Genomic DNA, 21,002 nt, shown 5'->3' with positions numbered 1-21,002 from the left:
AAATACATATGTATCAACTTACAGTAGCATCCAGTATTTGAACAATGGATGTATCAGAGTCACATGGATGTTTAGAAGAAAACAGAGGTCATATTTGAAATAGTCCTGAATGTTGAAGCAATTTATCTTACCTTCTTGGGGCACATTTACATTTCAAATGAAAGAAACTCTGGAGTAATTTAACTCGACCTCCAGGGGCTGTATCCTATTGAACAAATCTTAATTCTCTTGTCAGTTTGAGTATTTCAGCAGTTTTACCAAGGCTGTTTTCAAATAAAACCTCTGTTATCTGAGCCTTTTCATGTTTTTATGGATACTCACATCCTGTGTGGTTTTGTCTTTTAGAGCTGAAATACCTGAGACCAACAGGAAATTTTTCCCATCATCAGCTCTCCAGCCAGTTGTCAAAGAGATTGTGAAGTCAGATAGCAGGAGCAAGGCAAACGAGCCGAACTCTTCCGAGCGGCTTCACGTGGACAGGTTTGAGAAGCTGAATGCGCCAGTGTATTTTGTGGATGGCGTGTCCCACCCCTTCCCAGACAATGCCTGTGGCAGGAAGCCCATCCACAGCGACCTTCCTCCCCCTGCCCAGCCGCAGTCCCATCACACAAGAAGCGTGTCCCATCACACTCTGGGTCCCAAGGTGGGGCTGCTGCCCTGTGCGCCTCAGAACCTGCCGGAAAGGCCGGCGATGCCCCCCGCCCCTCCCGGTGAGCACTCCGGGCACCTGCTCCGGAGGGTGGATCCCCTCTGGGTGCCTGAAGCTGTGTACCAGAACATTCCTCCCCCCTTACCTCCGAAGAAATATGCTCTGAGCACTTTGGCAGGATCAGAGAACAACTTGGTAGCGGATGTGAAATCAACGGAAGTGTTGCAAAATAGCCCATTAAGGCAACCAGGTGCACCTTCAAAATCTGCATCAGAAGCAAGTGCAGTCCCAGCTGAACAAAGGCTTAAAGAGCCCTTTCCAGGGAACGAAGTGTTTGTTCATAAACCGGATTCTCCACCTCGCTTATCAGTTAATGAGTTCTGGACCGTGTCTGAGAACATGCTGAAGAAAGGACCTCATCACACGGGACCCAGCCCTGGCTACGCGGATGGGAATGACAGCGTGTCCCTAACCACTTACTTCTCAGTAGACAGCTGCATGACTGACACCTACAGGCTGAAGTACCACCAGAGGCCCAAGCTGTATTTCACAGAGAGTGGAAGCTTCCACAAGGAGAAGCATCCTCCAGCAGCAGGAGTAGATCTGAATGCCACATACCCAGCCACTCTGGAGCCCAGGCATCCCACCCCTGAACCGAGGTACAAGGCAAACGCAGAAGGAATACACTGCAGTCGATAGGTTCTTGGAGAAACCTGCACCTGGATCTGACTTTGGCATTTAATGTAGTCTGTAAAGAGGCACAACCTCGAATCTCTGTGTGTGTGTGTGTGAGATAACCAGGTACCCAGCTGACTGTACTTGCTTGGAAGTTGTGACTGTTCAAACAAATATGCAAATAGAGGCCAACAGAGGAGAAGAGGTGCTAAACTTGTGGTTCTTTGATTTGTTACTCTAGTTGCCTTAATGCTTACCTCTGTTACTCAGCTTGTCTTCTCTGGTTTGTGTTCCATGTGGTCCCCTGCAGCAGCAGGATCAGCTGGATGTTACTAATTCTGTAAGATCTGGTTAGCTGCAGTGTAAGAAGGGTTCCTTCAGACTATGGTCACTGTTCTTTGACTAACAAAAGGGATAAGCATGCTACCACAACTAAGGCAGTACCTGTAGTCACAACACAGCAGTATTTGTGCTCAGAGGTAGCAGGAGGTGACATGGTATTTTTAACTGATGTCTCTCAGAGTCTGTGCTTTCACAAACCTTCAAGTGTCTTTAATGCAAGTTTACCCAGAGGATTTATTTTTTATTTGAAAAGCCTTAATATTATTTCTTTAAAAACCATTTTGGTTTGCAAATGTTAAATGAGACTTTCAAAGGGAATTGAAGAAATCGGCAGTAATATTTTCCTATTAATACCCCTGCTCTGTTAGTGTACATTTTTAAACACATCGAATTTATTCACCCTTAAAGCTGTATACTTTTATTAAATTTAACCTCCTAAGATACAAACCAGTATAACAGAATAGGATGCTAATTTTAAATGCAGAGTTATGCAACTATGAAAGATTGTGTAACATTTTAGAAGTATTTCCTACTTACATTCAGTTCTGACTTACTCTACTATTGCATGCAAAGTCAATGCTGCTATTTGTTAAACTCACCTTTTTTTTCCAGCTTGACATTTTTGTTCATGGGGATCACGCATTTGATTCTTTTTTTAATTTATTTTTTTTTACTAACACCTTTTCCCATTTGGAACAGTCCTACTCATGGATATGATCTGCGTTAGCAGATCAGGCTTGAATGTGCAGCCAGACTGGTGGCTAAGGGGGCATGGAAAGAAGAGGTTTTTCTTTCTCTTCTCTATCACTCTGTCTCCAGTTTTGGCAGCTCTGGAATTTACCTTGTCTTTTGTTAACCTGACTTATCTCAGTAACAAGGAGGAAGATTTATTTGGCTTTTATTTGGTTAGTTAAGTCAGTGCACAGAACCATCTAGTGAGTGCTGAAGCAGCATTGGCAAAGCCTGACACAACCCAAAAAGTGAAGGCAAAATTTTTCCATTATTCACATTAGAGTGTTAACTTGGGGTGCTGCTGATTACACCTAAACATCAATGCCTTTTATTATGAAAACAATGCAAGAGGGTTAAATATGCATAATAAACACTCTTACTTGCACTGTTAGTCGGAAAGGCTTTTTTTCATGTTTATAACCTTATGTACATGTGTTTTACTGCTTCAACCAAATGATGGCAATTGTTTAGCACAATTATCCGAGGTAAACATTTAAACAGTAGTTTTGGCTATTCTATGGCAAGGTCAGTTTTGTTTTTTTTCTTTTAAATAACATGTACCTTACAGTAGAACTGGAATATTATATGTATGCATAACAAACCAGGTATTTCAGATTAACCTTCTTTCTACCTTCTTGATCAAAATTCATTGTAGCACTTGGGCAAAAAAAAAAATCTAGAATTTATAGTGAAAATACTATGCATGTTTCTGTTTGGCTGCTAGTAAACAGCAACTTAAACAATGATCCTTTTTGTAAGAAAATAGTTGAATACAGAAGAACACTAAAAATGTAAGAACCTGGGTGATTCCTATTGTAATATTTTTAAGAGAGATTTCAGAACCTGTAAATTAAACTTTTCTAGTTCATCTAGCCATGTTACATAATATATATAGCCAGTTAAGTATAACTGTCCTCTAATATCTGTGTAAAAACAAAGATGATTGGAATTTGTAAATAATGTATAATTTGTAAAATGTTTTGCAAAAAAACAAAAAACATCTTGTATTTGAAATGACAGTATTTTTATGTATGGATAGCACAGCAACAACTGTGAGTGATGTTAGAACACTTATTTTTAAACATGCATAGCAATGTTGATACTTCTGTACCACGAGCAATATGAATGCCTCTTACTGATACCAATGAACTCTGCTCCCAGTAAGCACAACTGGTAAAGACTCTAAAGTCAGCAACTTAGTAACTTAAAGCAGTAACTTCGGTGTACTTGAGTCTCCTCGCTTAGCTCAGAACAATCTTACCAGCTTCCAGCTTCCTCTGTGACCCAGTTTACCAGGTATTTCATGATTAAATAGACAGCTAATCAAGGCACCTTCGTTTTTATATTTGACTCTGCACTCCGTGTATGTATGTACGTAATATTTGCTAACTAATATGTGATAACTCGTTTTAACTTACCTAGGGTGCCTATTTATTTTTTTATAAATGTCCCCCTCCAGCTTTAGATTTGTATGAGAGACTAGACAATTTTTGTAACAGTAAAGATATTAACAAGTCTTGTAATTAATATATTTTTCAGTCTTTAGAATTATTTACTTGCAAAGTTCTACTTGTTCAAAATATCAAGATAAAAATTTAAAATCCTCGTTGTCTGTTCTTTCTGTGTTCCATGTTTAAAAAAAAAAGTTGACTTTCCAGAACTACATTTTTAAAGTGACAGATAACGCTGCTCCTGTGATGGTTGAAAGTTTTTGTGGAGATGGTGGTTTGGTTATGTGAACAGTAAAATTCATCTTCTGAAATATTTCTTCATAAAGCTATTAAGTAGATTAAACTTTTTAAATAGCTATGAAATGCATAAAGCCATTTTTATACCATAATCCCATAGACTTGGTGACAAGTGATTGACAGATCCATGAGCTACCTTACTCTCTTGACTAGGGATAAACAAAATTTGCCAGGGTCTGTGTACCTGGGAGCTCCACGTGCCTCTGGAAGAGCTGGAGCCCAGTGCAGCACAAGCCTGCACTTTGTTTGCTCTTAAGTTTCTGAGATAAACAAAACATTTAACCTCAGATCTGGCTGAAGAAGAAAACTAAATTAGTGGAAGATACCTTTCAATTCAACTTTTTAAGCCTTAATAGGCTTTAAATCTCACCTGTCTTCCTTATCAAAAAAGAAATGGAGCAACATTCCCGTCCTTTCCTGACAGGTTGTTCCCTGGGGATTTCACTTGTGATATCATGCCAGAGAGTGGGGGGGGTAAAAAATTATATTGACTGTGTTTGTCTCTTTAATGGCCTCATTGGAAAAACTGGAACCCCCATTCTGGTGTTTGTGAGAATGCAATCACAGTTCTGGGTTCCTGTGCACCTTGAGTCAAGATATCTGAGCTTACAGGTACCAGCAGCCAAGATGATAAATGCCAGCAGGGCACAGCATCTCTATTCTTACAGCACAGCTCTGACACAGGGAACAAACCACTGCCAATAGCAAAACTGTCCTAACAATCAAATAAAAATAAAAGGAAAGAGCATCTGTCTATTTTTGCATCCCAAATCCTATTTAACCTCATCCTGGCCCATTTTTTGTGTGGGAAGATACTGAACCTCTCTGTACTTCCAAGTCTCTGCCATCTAGTTATTTTGTAATACGTACTCCTGGAAAACAAACAAACAAACAAACAAGCATGGACTGAGCTTCTCAGGATTACAAAACTAGTATGCCCAAAGGAAAAATTCTAAAGAAAGCTGAACCCCTTCATCCATAGCTTGAAAACAGTCTTCTGCCATACCTGCCCTAGTAAAAAGCTCAACTTCTATTTGTTTGTCCAAAGACTGCAAGAGACTCCTGCCTTTAACACAGGCTCGAAAGTCTCTAGTGAGACAGAGGAAATTGATTGTTGAAAGCTTTTAATTACCTGTCACTGTCTACTTAGAGCCATCCATGGCCGGTGAGGAGGAGGGAATCTTTATGTGTCATCTGCCAGTGACTCAAGGCTGCTCTTGTCAACTCCTCCTTCACAGTTTCTAGCAAGGAAATCAGAACCTGATTTATCTTAATCGGTAATTGAGGACAGGACACTGCTGCTGGGTTAAACACTGACATGTTTATATACATATATATTTATATTTATAAATACCAAGCCTGAGAGGGCTCAGTAACTGCTGAAGGTAAAGAAAGAAAAAACAGAGGACAGTATAATAGAAAACCAACTAGCATCAACCCATGAGGATTAACTTTTTGGAAGTAGAATGGCTGGCTAAGCTCCATCTCTTGAGGGAACAGGTCTGAGTTGTAACTCCAGTGCACACAAGAGCTGGGTTTTATTCTCAGCCACTCTGCAGGGTGTCCTTGCAGTGGATTTTATTCTAACAGTGAACACTTCCATTCCTGCACAACAAACTTTAGGGGCTGATCACAAAAACACAGTCAGTCTGTCACACATGACCCTTAAGGCACAGTTTAGGACACAGGAGCAGGATACAGGTAAAACCTGAACAGCAGCACTTGTGACACACAGAGATCTATTGCCACACAGTATGAAAATGTGCCTCCCCCATCGAGACTCAAGCGGAGTCGTGTTCCCAGCTGCTCGTCCCGCACAAATGCATTCTTTTCCATCGCCTGCGTTCCTAAGGTGCGAAATGGGTGAGAATTCCCTTGGTGGCAATGGCCCTGCAGGGAATAGAAAAGGTCTGGTTATGTTCCTAGTGCTGCACAGATACTAAAGAGCATCCATCACACCTCCTGAACGAAGAGCGTATAATAAATCTCGCAAACAAATCAACAAAGCTGCGGATGGTTTGGAATGAGTTTCCCGAGAGGCATTTGCGCTCCCGCGGCCTTCTGAGGCGGGGCTGTGGGAATGCCAAGGCTGCTCCCAGGGGCCCGCTCCTGAAGCGGGCCCTTCCCTCCACGGGGCACAGCCCGTCGGGCCTTACCGACCGACGGGCGGACGGACGGACGGACAGACCACGAACGCCGCTCCTCACCTGGGCCGCGCCCTCAGGGCAGCAGGTAGATAAGCAGGAAAAGCGCCAGGTCGAAGAGGATGAAGAGCCACAGGTCCAGCCAGTAGGACTGTCCCGACAGGGATCGTGACAGCACCCGCCCGCCATCCTCCTGCTGCCGCTCCTGCTCCTGCTCCTGCTCCCGCGGCCGCCGCCGCGCCGCCGCCTCCATCTCCTCGGGGCCAGGGGAGCAGCGCGGCGGCCCCACTGCGCAGGCGCCGCGGCTCTTCCGGGTGCGGGGCCAATGAGAACGGAGCGCACGTACTGCGGCCACGCCCCCGGCAGCACGCGCGGCGGCCCCGCCCTTCCCGCCTCAGGCACCTCCCCACCCCTCCCTTCTCAGGCACCTCCTCTCCCGCCTCAGGCCCCGCCCCGCCATTCCCGCCTCAGGGACAGCTTCTCCGTTCCCGTCTCAGGTACAGCTCCTCCCTTCCAGCCTCAGGCACCCCCCTGCCATTCCCGCCTCAGCCGAAGTCCCGCCCCTCCCTCCTCAGGCACAGCTCCACCATTCCCGCCTCAGCCAAAGCCCCTCATCCCCGCTTCAGCCAGACCACCCCCTCTTCCCGCCTCAGCCCCCGCCCCGCCATCCCCGCCTCAGCCAAAGCCCCGCAATCCCTGCCTCAGGCACCGCCTTGAAGGGCGGGCCCTTGCGGCAAACGCGCTGGAGATGGAGTGTTCCTGCCTGTCCCTCTGTTGTTGGGACAAGTGATGCTTGTGGTGGCTTCCCCAGTGCTGGTGACTGACATTCCTCCCTGCTGCTCCGTGCCAGATGAGATGCGGACATTGGGGAAGAGCAGGCGATCAGTCCTGTCAGACCGTGCTGGTCTTGTCCTGCCACCTGAGCTGGGGGTTGTGTGGAAAGAAACATTGACGAATTCGTCCCGATGCGGTTTCTTGGAGAGCAGATGATGTCCTGAAAAAAACCAGAGGACCTTTTGGGAAATCCTGAAGAAGTTTAGGATAATTAAAACTGTTTTAAGATACCCTCCTCTCCTTGAAGGTTAGCTGGAGCTTGTGCACGGAACAAACGTGGAAAAGTTCATGTAGGTAGTGTATTCTGTTCTTTATTTCCACAACACACAGCTGCAGGAGTAAATAGAAATAAATTAAGTTGCACAACCTGATGCCACACTCACAGATGGGATGTGTCACCCTCAGTCCCGCCAGTTTGCTCCATATTCAAATCAGGGCTATTATTTTCGTCCAGAAAAATGACCAGAAACCCAGGAGTGTGTGAAACAAAACCTTTCTCTTGGTAGCCGTTACCCCTTTTTAGCCTCAATATTAGGAGATATTAAGAGATTTTAATAAGATATAAGGCAGATTGCAGGCAGCTGCTTCTGAACAGAGCTTACTTTTCTTAAACACTTAAGTGTAGCAGTTTTCCTTTATAACTTCTGTCAATAAAAATAAGGATGGATTTGTCTTTATACAGCAAGTATTGGTTAAGCATGTGTAGTAGATGAAGTATGTTCTAGTATGTTCAGTTTTGAGGCAAGACAAAGATTTCCCTTCTAAGCGTTGTCCCCATCTGTATGATCTCCTTTATTTTTTGTTTTCCCATGATTTTGCACAATATTAAATACACAGAGAAACCTTTGTAAGGAAACTTAAGTCTTCATTTGAGAGCTTGTGCAAAAAATATTGAAGTTCTGTTCATGCAATATAGTTTCTGCAGCTTTTTGTATTATGACACTTCGGTAGGACTTAAAACAAAAGACATTTTAGCATTTGGCAATGGGGGGTTTGTTTCTTCAAGGCAAAACAGTAACATAAAGAACTAGCCCATGTTTTCAGCAGGGCTAGGTAACTGCAGCTAGGGAGGTGTTGTGAGAGGATGGACAGGGAAAAAAAAACCAACACAGAGGAAGTGTAGAAAATGGTCTTTTATTGTTCCTTCATTCTGGTGCAGTTCTGTGTGAAGTGCTTAGCCCCTCTTGAAGAATCTCTTGGACTCAACTCCTTCATATACGTAGGTCTGTTAAAAAATTAGGAAGGAAAATCAGTGGCTGGAATTGCAAAGTTTCATTTCCCAGATACGGTTCAGAGAGTTTTAAATATTTTATAGACAACTGAGAATTTTAACTAAAGATAAATGAAGCTATTTGGCTTGAAGAAAATATTTTCTACTTTTAGGAAAGCTCTTAAAACTTCTTTTGTTCATTTTATTGCAAAGTTGTATGTAAATGACTTCTTAACTCACCTGAACGAGTTCATCACCCACAATTTCTCTGGTTGCTTTAAGTACCTTTCCATTGTCTTTTCTGGTAAATGTGCCCACAAGTTTATTTCCTTCCAGGGTCCAAGTACCCTGTGGTGGGAAAAAAACCCTCAAATAATTTGCAACAGTTGTGACACTGATTTGGTTTAAAGGCTGTAGAATGCTTAAAGGTGAAAAAAGCTTAAAACAGTGTAATAGTGCTTTTTAGAAAGGCTGTAAAAAAGAAATTTTAATAAAAACCATTGGCTTATTTAAATACCTAGTAGCCAAGCTAAGTCTTTTTTACCGGTCAATACATCTTATTTTAAATAACTGTATCAACAGAGATTTGTAATTTCTTGCAAATACCCATTCTGCACTCTAGGTGGTGGACTTGAGTATTGGAAGAAGTAAAATTGCAAATCACCTGGATTTCATCTTGTGAAAATTGCTACTTGGCTCTGCTTTTTGGGCTCTCTGGAATCCTGAGATCCATGGTACAGTGTTGAACCTCTAACAGTAAAGACTCCCTTGTGCTTTGGTGTATAAGCTGCAAGCATTCCTGAACTATCAGGTTCAGGAAAATTTAATGGAATTCAGAAGTAAAATTGAAATTAAAAACTAGGAACACAAATTATTCATCTTGAAACTGCACATTACAAAGTCATTGTCATAAAGTAAATATTGAATTATGTAGGAAGACTTACAGAAAGTTCAGTCCCATCAGCCAGGCTGTACTCAAAGTTGACTCCCAGAGTAAATTCAATCTCTATGTTTCGGAAGTTGCTGGCTTCTTTGACATTAAATTTGTCCCCATTTTGTTGGATGGTAATCTTCAGATTATCATGGGCTCCCAGCTTTCTTTTCATCATGCCAACACCTGAAAAAATCAGTTAAATCAGAAAAAACCCCAAACCTCTGGAGCATCACATTTCTCCCTTTGAGTGAGTTCTGTGTGGCCAAGTGAGTTTATTCCAGCGTTCTGACCCAAAGTTTTGCCTTTTGGTTTTCATCAAGGCCATCTTCACTGATACACATAAAATACAGATCACTGTCTTAACTGGAGTGGTTAGATTTATATCCATATGATGCACAATTTGTACAAACTTTAAGTAACTATCAGGATGTTAGAATGACTTGAATCAAGTGTTTCTCTGAAATTGAAGAATGATGATTTCTTCCCTGTGTAATTTTACGTTAGTTCTATGTTGCCAAAATAATAATAAAAAATGATAGTTCAGCTATAGAATTCTCTTTAAAGTTTATCCATTCAAGTTATCTGAGCCTTTCCCTCAAATCCATACTTATAGATTATTTTTTCTCCTGAAATAAATCTGGAATTAGTTAAAATGCTTAAGATTAACAAATTAAAGTTTAATTAAAATCAGAACATTTCTCAGCATCTTCCCCCCCCACCCCAGAATATTTTGAAACTGAATGCAGAGGCAGAGCAGCCAAGAGTGAAAGGACAGGCTGGCCTGAAGGTAGCTCTCAGACAGTCTGAGTTTGTATTCATCTGGAGTGATATTTTTCCTGCAGAAGGGGTTGGAAAGGTGAGCCTTACCCATTGCCTCCATGAACTTCTCATAGTTCTCATTTCTGTCAATTTTCCAAGTGCCGTCGAATGCCATGGCTGTGCTTGCAGGAGGGCTGCTCTGCAGGGACGAGTCTTTGCACAGGGAATTTATGTACTGCCTTATCTTGAGAGCAATTTACAGCATGATGTGGCTGAGTAAAGCTCAACTGCACTGACCTCTCCAAGGAGAGGTTTCCTGTAGTTTAATCAAATTCCCAGTCCTGACCATGCTGCTTGCTGAATCTCTCTTATTGCCCCCAGATCATGACAGAATCTTTATTGCTTATCTCAATGAAGAATTGCTTACCCATCCATTCTATCCACTATGTGGAATAAAAATCAGGTGTCTAGTGAAAGTAATAATTAAACTAACAGCATTGCTTGACATTTTTTATCTCAGTTGCAGCTTCATGCTTGTGGTAGAGTCTTTAAGCAACTGGTGGTGATAATATTTACCCAACAGGACAAAGACAAGTCTCTATTTTGTCCTTTATAATTTTTCTGTTCTGCTCAGCATAACAAGCATGGGGCAGAGGATTTACTGAATGTCTGCAGGTTGTTTCAGAAAACTCTCCTCTTGCTGCCTGTCTAACAGTGAGCTGTGACTATTGGGATGGTAGTCTCTATTCATGTGATCACTTTTTAATATATATGTAGTTAATTCTCAGCAGCATTTAAAAATTCTCTTCATTATAACACATTCAGTGAAGAAACCAGCCAGATGGAAGGTGTTCAGGCTGATTACTGCTGAGGGTGACGAGGGAAGTACCTCACAATGTGCATTTCACAGCAACAGTTAGGTCTTGGTGTGTAGTTTTCACATGCAGGGTTCTTTTCCCACAATTTCATGCTGTTTTTGATCAACTGAATAATTAAAAAAATATTTCAGCCTGGGCCCTGTGCTGTGCCAATCATGCATTCCCATCTTACCCTTCAGCCAGCTCAGAAAATGGGCAGGCTTCATGCTAAGAATCAGATTATCTGTTTTTATTGCACTGCTGTGTATCTTGACCTTTGTAGTTATCACTGTCAGTCTCAAGTGATCTCTGTAGTGTATACACATAAATAAAACTACCCAGTGTCGAATTATAGTTCATCCAAGCTGCTGTTACATAACAAAACTGATAACTTCGTTTACAGTCTTGGCAGAAAGGTTCTTTCTTACAGGTTCTTTATTTTCTGCTGTATTTAGTAGAAAATTGAGGCCTAAAATAATGTGAGTTGCTCAATATTACAAAATATGACTTTGGTTTTTCTTATGTACTGGAATCATACAATCTGCTCTTCATTTGGAGCTCTTTTGTCTTCTTACAGTAGCTGGTTTTCCTTCTAAAATCACAGTTAAAATCAGTTTTATAGATTTTCTCAGTTGGAATATTCCACAGCCTTTTTCCTCCTTCCGTCTCCCTCTTCCTTGTGTGGTTTTCAGAACGGTGCCTTGAAATCTTGTTTTCTAGTACTGCTGTTTTCATGACAGTTTTGAAAGCTAAGGGTGTGTTCTTGGCTTTGTGGCTTTCTTCAACATGCCAGCTTCAGAAGCCTGAAAATGGAAAAACTTACTAACTTTGAAGTTTGATCTTTGGATAAGGTGGATGGCAATAAATTATTAACTTATATGGTTATGCCAACCTCATGCTGCCAATCTGTGATCATCGTAGCAAGGCGTATTGTGATGGCAATTGAGAGAGAAGTTCCAAAGATCAGGGTGACGAAAAGGCTTTTGCAGTGGGTTGTATTCATCTCTCCTGTTTATTGTTTTGTGGTTTGTATTTGAGTTGTTCTGACTAAAATTAGCTAGGACAGTAGAACTGTTGGGTTGGTTAAGGCTTGGTGCCAGCATAAACATAATATACTCATGAAAATATTGATTTCTATAATGAGATATTAATTCCTGATAAAACCATGCAGATTGATTGTCCAGTATTATGAACAATTATCATATTGATATGATAATATATCAATTTATTCAGTTTTCTACGGAATGATTCTTCATTATGTCTTGGGATGAGTTGAAAAGATGGATCCCTTACTGGGAAGTTTCATTAAGCATTTGAATCACAATACTCAATTTTGTATCAATGTGGCAAATAGTTCTATGCCAGTAAAGTCAACTTAAGCATTACAATGGGTGGCCTAGCAACCAGGAGCTTGATGGAGCCTAACTAATGCCATGTCTTGGATAAATATTTTCAAAGTACATATTGCAGTTGGGTGTTGCATTGCAGAAGGATTAGATCCTGCTTGAGCTAGATGTTTTCCTACTCCAGCTGCCTGTTTGCTGAATTTCTGCTTTTATTTTTGTTCGTGGAGGATCTCCTGGATGCTGCTGATGTGGGATTTGCTCAGCAAGAGAATTCAGCATTTGAGGATTACCTAGAAATTTCCAGTGAGTATAGATCCATTTGTCTGATTAGTTAGTAGTGGGCTGTGGGTTTTAAAATTTGCTCTTAAACTGTCTGTATAGACTGCTTTTTAATTCCTGTGTAATGGCTCTGATCCATAAAATGCTGCATTTTGGAGAGTTTTTTTATTGGAGAGAACTGAAGTGCAGGAGTTAATAAGACCCAGGCTGAAAAACCCTGGAAACAAAATTTAGGATTAAAGCAGTAACAACCCTGGTATTTACTTTATCAGTTTCTGTATGCTAAAATGAATCCTAGGATTACCTAGAATAATAGAATCTGGCCTTGTTTCAATGAAAAAAGGGTGACAGTGAATAATTGCCAATAAAAATAAGTGCTTTTTCAGAAAAGGTTAAATGAATCTCTGAGTATTAGTGCCATTTGACACTTGTCACATAGAGACTGATACACCAGTTGCCCAGTGCTTTTTGTCAGGCTTTTCTAGAGGGTATTTAAATTTACATCTGAATATTGCTGTATTACCTAATTTCTTTCTTTGCTTACAATATGAAATGTGATCATAGTATGGGGTCAAGTTATAGTCCAGTGAACTAAGGATGTACCATATTGAAAGTCTGCATCAGTTATTTCAGTTTCTCCAAAATCTGAACTGCACTTTTAGCTCATTTCAACATAACTTTTTAATTACTTGAATTTAATTACTTAATTAAACTCTTTCTCTTGGTTATAATATAGCTCCAAACCCCATGAAAGGTTATTGTGATTACCTGGATTAGTGGCTTGAATCTAATTTCGTCTGTAAAATGGTGAGCTTCAGAGTTCTTCTGAGTGCAGCAGTATAGCAAGAGAGCACCCTGTTATGGCTGAGATATTTAAATGCTTGTATTTGCAAAAGGAAAAGATGGTTTCAGATTGAAAATTTTTTCTTGATTTGGGCATCATGTGTCTCATGTAAAAGCAGAAGAGACACCCAGGTTCTGGTGCTCTTTCCAGCTCAGAAATGGACTTTCCATGTGACCTTGATCAAATTAACCCCTGTACTTATCTGTAAAATGAACTTTCCTTTCATTAAGAAGCTCCATATATCATAAAATAAATTGCCAGTGACTTCATTAACTACTACAATAAAAGCATCCTGGATGCTTATATGTAAATGTGTGATGTGTAAACTACACTTGGTATGATTTAACCATGGATTTTACTCCTAGAATTTGATGGTGTTAAAAAAGATAAACCTGTGTTAGCTGTAGATTTTTCAACCATTTTGCAGCCATCATGAACTTGGGGTATTTTTCAACTGAAGCGGTTCTGAAGTTCAAAAGTGTGCTAAGAAATGCTGCTCTTCTCTGAGGGGCTGAAAAACACAGTGACTGTCGGACTCCCTAAGTCTGTCCCTAAAGCTTACTATCAGAACAAACTCACTCATGTCAGTTTTTTCCTAAAAATATTAAAGGGTGAGGTTTCATGGGAATGTGAAATGCAATAGCCATCACCACTGCTGCTAAAAATGTGGCTAGAGGAAAGAGCTTTTATCTTTTCTGTTTGTTAATGAGGCATCAGATCTGTACCAAAAGAGAAAGACCTGGTGTAATGTTTGTTCACCTCTTCAACAAAAATGCCCTCGCTCAAGGCCGTGTTCTTTCCAGGGCTGGGTAAGAAATGGATCCCAGAGCTCCTGCTGCAAACACTGCCACTTCTCAGAAGGGAATTGAAAGCTCCAGCAGGCCAGAAAGACTAAGCAGCAGCACTACTGGGTTGGTGAGGGGGTGGAAGGGTTGTAGTCCCAGCAGCAGATGGTGACCTGATGTTTGCAGATATGCACGGGCAGTTGTGCAGTTCCACTCGTAAATTGTAGTTGGTTTGAGCAAAACAGCGCTTGTGTTTTGTGCTGAGCTAAATCCGGCCCTTCATAACTTCTTGAATGAGCCTGCTGTTTGTCAGGGGTGTACATACTTTTTGGTTTTGCCTAGAGCTAAAAAAAGTCAAGCCAGAAGTGTTGCTGTGAAGGACCTAATAGGCAAAGAACAGAAATTGCCAAGAAGCCCACTGGTCCAGAATTCTAGAAGGATCAGCAGTTTATGCAAGATGAGGCTTTGCTTGTCAAAAATAATTTTTTTCCTCAAGTTTTGGTTGAAATCATTGTGTTGACTATTTGTATCTCTCTTGCAATTGATGTTCCCCAGGAATTGATCTGTGGGGGCAGAGGATGAAGGTACATCTGTGTAACTCTTGTGTTAGCTGGTTTTGCTTTCTGTCAGAAATAAGCTGGTCTCTGACAGCTCTCAGGAGGTGCAGCTCCAGTGCTCTCTAGTGGTCACTGGCACTGAATTATTTGGTGTGGTTTTGAAACAAGAACTGCTTTAACTGATAGCTGATCTCAGTAGTACTCAGAAGCATCTTGATATTAACAGATATTTTTCTCTTTAGGATTTCTAGGACCTAGAGAAGTTACTATGAAATATAAAGAAGCAATGATTTGAATCAGGCATTGAAAATTCCACCTCGATAATACCAATTATAACAACCAGTAAAATTTGACATCGCCCTTTTTATTTTAAAAAGCATGAAAACAGTACAAAGAGAAGAATGAGGAAATAAGTAATGACCAGCAGTCTAACCACAGAAAATAAGCTGACCCTTATGTTCTCTAGCAGCTGTACAGTAAGTAGGTCTAATGATTCTCTTAAGTAATGTAACTAGCTTTATTCTAAGAAGTCATAGGACAGAAGCAAGAGAGAACACATAACATTCAGAAGACTTTAATACTGCTTAAAGGCAAAACATAATATACAGAGAAACCCCTTAACCTAGTACAAAAATACTGTGCCCAGAAACTATATATTTGTTCAGGTATTTTTAAAAGATAGAAGAATACAAATGGACAAACTCAGTGACTAGTGACTGTGATTAAGGTTTTTATTAAACTGTGGTAGGAATGTATGTTAAAACTATTTACAGTGCATTTCAAACTACATTCTTTAAGAGACACATGCAGGTGTCTGCCATGTGAATACAAAGAGGACTCAAATTCTAACTTCAGTTACATCTGTAAGGTACCTTGGGCATCAGTGGGAATAGCTGAACCAGCAAAGAGCAGGTGGGGCAGCTGTCACCAAGGGTAAGGGTTTGGTCCCCCTTTACAGGTAAAAAAAAAAAAGGTGGATTTAATCCATTCTTTCACTTTCTATACAGCTCCCCCTGAGGTAAATGGGAATCACAACAGTGACTTTAGGTGGGCATCTGAGCAGGTGTGAGGCCCTGGCTTGCCAAGCTCATGCTGTGGGAGTTTGTGGGAGCCAGCAATTGCAGAGCGTTGTCCCATAAATACACATTTACAAACACTGGGTACTCAGATATGAGTTTCTCTATGGAAACACCCTTCCTTACGTGGAAAAGAAACTTTCCCATGCAATTTCCATTCACCTTGCAATGACCAAGATAAAATATCCTGCAATTAGCAAGTGTCATTAATTATCAGGACAGATTCTGTGACGTTTCTTCTTCCTGTCAAAATCCATACCTAAAAACTCAGCCCTCGCTATTTACCATACTCTGGCCAAACTTATTCTGCTACTCAAGCTTATGTTTTAAATTAGTGCAAGCCCCTGAAAATGTACAGCAGGGAACTGGGAAATAAAGCTGAAACCTTGTGGAATGTAAACTGCATGTAATTTGACATGAAGAAAAGACCTGCAGCATCACAAACTCTGAAAAAATACTTCCTACATAAGTTTGCTTGAAATATTAGGTCTTTATAAAACCTTTAGAAACATGTGGATTTATTACAAGTGAGGCAATTTTTTTTCCAAAAGAAGTCTTTGCTATGTTTTTATGCATAACTGGAAGAGACAGCAGCTGGATCACTCCTCTCATTTTAAGGGCATAGATCTGATTCTTCATTATCTTTCTGTATAATGAGTTGGAAAATAATTTACCTGGTAATTTTGAAAAACCTTATGTATGAGTTAGATAAGTGCCCTGAATTTGTCAGTTCATGCCACTACCAGGTAAAATGTATTGGGTAGGAATTGATAAGATGCATGCAATTGTCAGGGGGTGATGCATATAAACAGGCTTTGGTTCTCTCTCAGAAATCAGCTATCATCAGTGAAATTAATTGTTTCCTTTTATCAGTAGCTGACTTGTACATGTGCTCTGTGAAGATATGAGTAATCTGCTCTTAACTATAAGCTGCTTCTAATTAAAAATTAACACCATCTCCAAAATCAGCATTACATTATTTCGCCCCCTCCCCCCCTTCCCCCCTTTCTGTAACTGTGTGAGAGAATAGAAAACCTAGGGCTTCTACAGGTAGTATTGCATGTGTGGCTAATTTCTTGGAAGAGAAATGGCACCTACAAGCTCAAGAGTCTCACTGTTATTTGGAATTACAAGAGGTAGGGTTAATCAGTAATTCGTGTGTATATTAACACAAGTAATTTTTTTCAGAACAAACCAAGAAATAAAAGTGTCCTTTAAGCATTCAACTGTGCTGTGGAGTGAGTTTGAAAGAAAACATGTTTATATCTGAGATCAAGGGATGCTAACTCAGTTGTCTTCACTGAGAGGAGTATTAAGAATTAGACAAATTGTTGTACCCAGAGAGTTAAATCTCAAATGTGACAATGGTTTCAATGGACTTAAGGCTGAACTGACAAAGTGATAAACTCCATTGCAGCTGGTTTCTTGTGTAAGCACACTGATTGTTACAACTAGACAATGTAAACTGGGGAGAATGTGTTTGAGAGCTGACTGAAATAATGAGATACACAGCTCATGATGAAATAATTAACAGCTGTGTGGCTGTAAGCCACCAGCTGGCTTGGAAAATGTTGAATTCTGAAGGCAGTGAACTTCAAGCAGCAAATCTGTACCTAGTCTGGGTTTGGTCGTTTTGGGGTTTTTTTCCTATATTGTTCCCTATCTAAATTATAAAAGGAAGGAGCTGTTTCTGTAAGGGATTCAAACAAAGCCATGACATGGAACCAGCACACTCTGATTTTGCCTTCAGGCAAAAAAGGCTTTGAATTTCATGAAATACAGCGCTCTATGCTTTTGAGGTTCTTAAACCAGTAGTTTAAAGGCTTTGGTTTTGTAGAAATACATACAGATACAGGAGTGTTATGATATTTAAATGTTTATTTTCTAGGAACTGTATTTATATGTATGTTCCAACATTTATGGTAGAAGGGATTCTGAGGGATAAATGTGTATGGATATGTAATTAAATATATGCACATATTGTATAACTGTTCATTTTAAGTGAACCTTTAAAAAATGTAACACCATGCCCTTTTTTTCAAGTCAAAGGTATGAATACAGCACTCCTTTGTAGCATTTATAAATTTAGTTATAATAAAGCTTTGCTGAACACACAATATAGCAAAGAAATACTGGAATATTAATGTCAAAGTTACATCACTGCACTGGGATATCATCATAGTTATCTGCTGGGTTGTCACCATGAGTTACTAGTCCCAACCATAATAGCAAGAATACACCTTTATATACATATATTTTATTCCTATTTATATTAAATATGTATCTCATCAGCATAATAATTATATTTCAGTATCTCAAACGCTCAAGGAGAAGACTATACAAGGACTATGCAAATCCTGAAGCAGAGTTTTCTATTTATCAAAAAGTACCTAAAATCTTTTTTTTGGGGGTTGTGTTGTGGGGTGGGGGCAGGAATACTGCACAACAGGAGTCCTGGAATTCTTAGTGAGTGTTGAAATCCATCCTTTTTTTTTTTTTTTTTTCTTTTATTTGTTGGGGCAGAATAAGGAGAAATGCTTCTGTAGAAAAATGTTTTCAAATTCACAGCTGCAATAATTTATTATTGGTGCTCACTAGAGAAGTATGAGATAGGACTGACTTAGTGACAAATAATTTAGGTTATTGACTAAATATCAGAATACCTTATCCTACATTTAAAAAATATCAACTCTATAACTCAGTATCATCTAACATTTTGAAACCTTTGCTTCATCTTTTCTTAGCTTCTGGCATCGTTTATCTAAATGAAGAAATTGGTTAAAAGGGGAAGTTTGAGTTGGGTTGGCAAGCTCCTGGGAAGAAGAATTTATTGCAGTTTCCAGTAGAATTTCCTGGTTTATTGTGATAGAACTAAATTCCCACACTTCAAAGTGCAATGCCAAAGGTGCTACTTTTGCCAAATACAATTGCTAATTTTAACTAAAAAACAATTATTACAGATTAAAAAACTGGAACATTTTGTGTGTCTCTGTGCAGCCAAAGTTACATGTGCTCTAATGCATTTTAGACTGCTGACTTTCATCTCCTTATCCTGTCTATCTGAAGGGTTGTATTCCTCTTTTGGGATTTGTCCAATGTGTATATTTTCTTTAATTGGGTCCCAATTCAAAACCATTTTTATTAATCATCTTCATTTAAATAATACACCAATTTTTTTTTTACTAGTGCAAGTTAATTGATTTCTTACTTTTCATAACATCAATGCCTCACATACAAATGGCAAATCCCTGTAGCACTCTTGGTTATTTTTGCTTTTGGTATTATTTTTTTCCTATTTCTTCAAGACACTATAATTAATCATTTTGTTAAAAATGCTTTTTAAGAGATGTTAACATGAAACTTTCTTCTAAGTGGTCACAGCCATTTTGTGGTAACACTGGCCTGAAGAATCAGTCATTGATGGTCACCAGGAGCGTGCCCTTCCTGCATCATTCTGATTCAGCTTTTCACCTTTTGCAGTCATTCTCTTCTGTCTCTGATCCAGTCTGTTGGTTAGATGATGTTGAAATCAACTTCCAAATGAAGTCAAAACCAGCGTACAAAAGCAATCCTGTTTTGTGTCCGTTTCTCTGCATGCTCCTTGCAGCTTTCTGTGGGAGCTCTTCTTCCATGGCAGCCTGTCGGTTACGCCGGGACATCTCATCCATCTTCAAGCAGTTCCCATTGGGCTTGGATAACTCAGACACAAGACTCTCAAGATTCTCATTGCCTAGTAATTCACAGAGGTCTTAGCAAATGTGTTATTCCAGCTGAAGAAATTTCTAAGACTTCCATCTAATATGGAAAAAACTCAAACCCTGCTGGGTGCACAGATTTTGGGGCTTTTCACCTCAGAACCCAGTTCTGCTTTCTGAGAGAGGTTAGCAAGTTTATGCTGGAATAGGCACCCCAGAGTGAGTCCCAATCTTTCCTCTGAACCTCTGGAAAGAGAACAGGCAAGACTGCTCAATACTTTTATAACACAACACAGCAAGATGGGAAGAGGGAGAGAAAAGGTGCAAAATGCAGTAGTCTTTCAGATACTGGCCACAACCATGATCACTAAACAACTATGTACATCTGTAAAACAACAGGCTCTCAGGCACAGTCAGTGCCTGCACCAGTACCTTCTTGTGGGGTGGGGGAGCAAAAATCACCCCTGCAGGTCTTTTTCCATCTCAGTCAGATGTAATTAAAGAAACATACTGTCTTCAGATAATCTTGGCATCTACACGGTCATGCTATATCTTGAAATGTGAAAAAAATAATACAGCAGTGGCAAAACATAAGCCAAATTCATACAGTGTTTAGCAAAATGTAGTACTCCCCTATTACTGTGTCTCCTACATGAACTTGAGCTTGTGGTGGTGAAATTGGCATCTCAGTTCCGTTTGCCTTGGTTGCTTTCTCCATTAATCAGGTTCTCTTGCTGCTCAGCCAAGGCTTGCCATTTCTGCCTGTTTTTTCTGCAGCCATCCAGCAAAGGGGAGCAGGCCTCTGACACGTGTGTTAGGGCCTGAAATAAATTGAGAACATGGAAAACAGATTGCATTCAATTTTTAATTTAAGAATGGAGAATGAAACATGTCTCTCATTTTTTCAGATTTCTCAACTCAGGGGAAGACTTGTAGATCACTAACTGCACTGGATACCTAACACAAGATCTGGGTACAATTTGGATTGGAATCACTTGGTAAGTGTATATTAGTACATATTTCAGGGTAAATAATTCCAGCTTTTCTAGTTGCTTCATAAATGGAAAGGTAAAACTCTCCCCTAGCAGGAAGAAGTATAGATGTTCAGGCTCTAGAACTGTGGGCATTCAAGCCTGCTCAGGTGTTCTGTTAAAGAGTTTTCTGTTTGTCCAAACTGTGCCTTTCTCCTACTGTAGAAAGTTTTCTGAGGCTTCAAAGCAAAGGCTGCCTTATTTTCCTGCCAGTTTCCACAGCACAGAAACACTTGATTTTCACAGACAGCAGGTAGTAGCTCCCTTTCTTTATGCCTGTTTCCTTTGAACTGGTGAAAGGGCATTCTTTTTAGAAAAGTTTATTGTGTCAGAGGGAAAAATTCAAGTAGTCATGCTGTTCCTTACACTGGAAAGTTCTTAAGAATTCGATTATCTGTTAATCTCCTTTCTTTCTCTCACCTTGGTTTCTGTAAAATACTTGCTACAATTCAAACAAACAGACTTTCACTCTAATGTTGTACTGGTTGAAAAAAAACAACCCAGA

At 40.1% G+C, this 21,002-nt stretch overlaps 3 protein-coding genes and 1 long non-coding RNA gene across 15 annotated transcripts in view; 1 reads left to right on the top strand and 3 right to left on the bottom strand.

Moving 5' to 3' along the window:
- The window catches only part of USP53 (ubiquitin specific peptidase 53), a 29,037-nt gene extending 25,033 nt beyond the window's left edge, over positions 1-4,004 (top strand). For both annotated transcript variants that reach the window (XM_014261686.2, XM_014261687.2), the window contains exon 16: positions 346-4,004. In XM_014261686.2, the coding sequence (XP_014117161.1) occupies positions 346-1,348 (1,003 nt within the window). In that variant the 3' untranslated portion in view covers positions 1,349-4,004. The remainder of the gene's footprint in view (positions 1-345) is intronic.
- Positions 4,005-5,448: 1,444 nt separating this feature from the next.
- On the bottom strand, positions 5,449-6,571 carry LOC102104313 (uncharacterized). The gene is made up of 2 exons (XR_015772663.1): positions 6,354-6,571; positions 5,449-6,036 (listed from the first exon to the last, which is right to left on the bottom strand). It is a non-coding gene; the product is annotated as an uncharacterized LOC102104313 (long non-coding RNA).
- A 1,671-nt stretch (positions 6,572-8,242) lies between these two features.
- Positions 8,243-10,238, bottom strand: FABP2 (fatty acid binding protein 2). The gene is made up of 4 exons (XM_005533142.3): positions 10,136-10,238; positions 9,279-9,451; positions 8,575-8,682; positions 8,243-8,349 (listed from the first exon to the last, which is right to left on the bottom strand). Exons 1-4 carry the CDS (start codon positions 10,200-10,202, stop codon positions 8,299-8,301), a joined length of 399 nt encoding a protein of 132 aa, XP_005533199.1. The 5' UTR covers positions 10,203-10,238; the 3' UTR covers positions 8,243-8,298.
- A 7,393-nt stretch (positions 10,239-17,631) lies between these two features.
- PDE5A (phosphodiesterase 5A) overlaps positions 17,632-21,002 on the bottom strand; it is a 103,328-nt gene continuing 99,957 nt past the window's right edge. For all 11 annotated transcript variants that reach the window (XM_088056408.1, XM_088056412.1, XM_005533141.3 and 8 more), the window contains one exon: positions 17,632-20,287. In XM_088056408.1, the coding sequence (XP_087912534.1) occupies positions 20,153-20,287 (135 nt within the window). In that variant the 3' untranslated portion in view covers positions 17,632-20,152. The remainder of the gene's footprint in view (positions 20,288-21,002) is intronic.

This window comes from Pseudopodoces humilis, chromosome 6 (assembly GCF_049639895.1).
Source record: "Pseudopodoces humilis isolate 2021_Gansu_Grassland_sample_001 chromosome 6, ASM4963989v1, whole genome shotgun sequence".
Taxonomy (NCBI): domain Eukaryota; kingdom Metazoa; phylum Chordata; class Aves; order Passeriformes; family Paridae; genus Pseudopodoces; species Pseudopodoces humilis.
This window is presented reverse-complemented; position numbering and strand designations above follow the sequence as displayed.

Coding starts and splice junctions, on each gene's coding strand:
- FABP2 (XM_005533142.3), bottom strand. CDS start 10,202: ATGGCATTCGACGGCACTTGGAAAATTGACAGAAATGAGAACTATGAG. Junction 9,452..10,135: donor GAAGTTCATGGAGGCAATGG/GTAAGGCTCACC, acceptor TGATTTTTTCAG/GTGTTGGCATGATGAAAAGA. Junction 8,683..9,278: donor CTGATGGGACTGAACTTTCT/GTAAGTCTTCCT, acceptor TTCCCACCACAG/GGTACTTGGACCCTGGAAGG.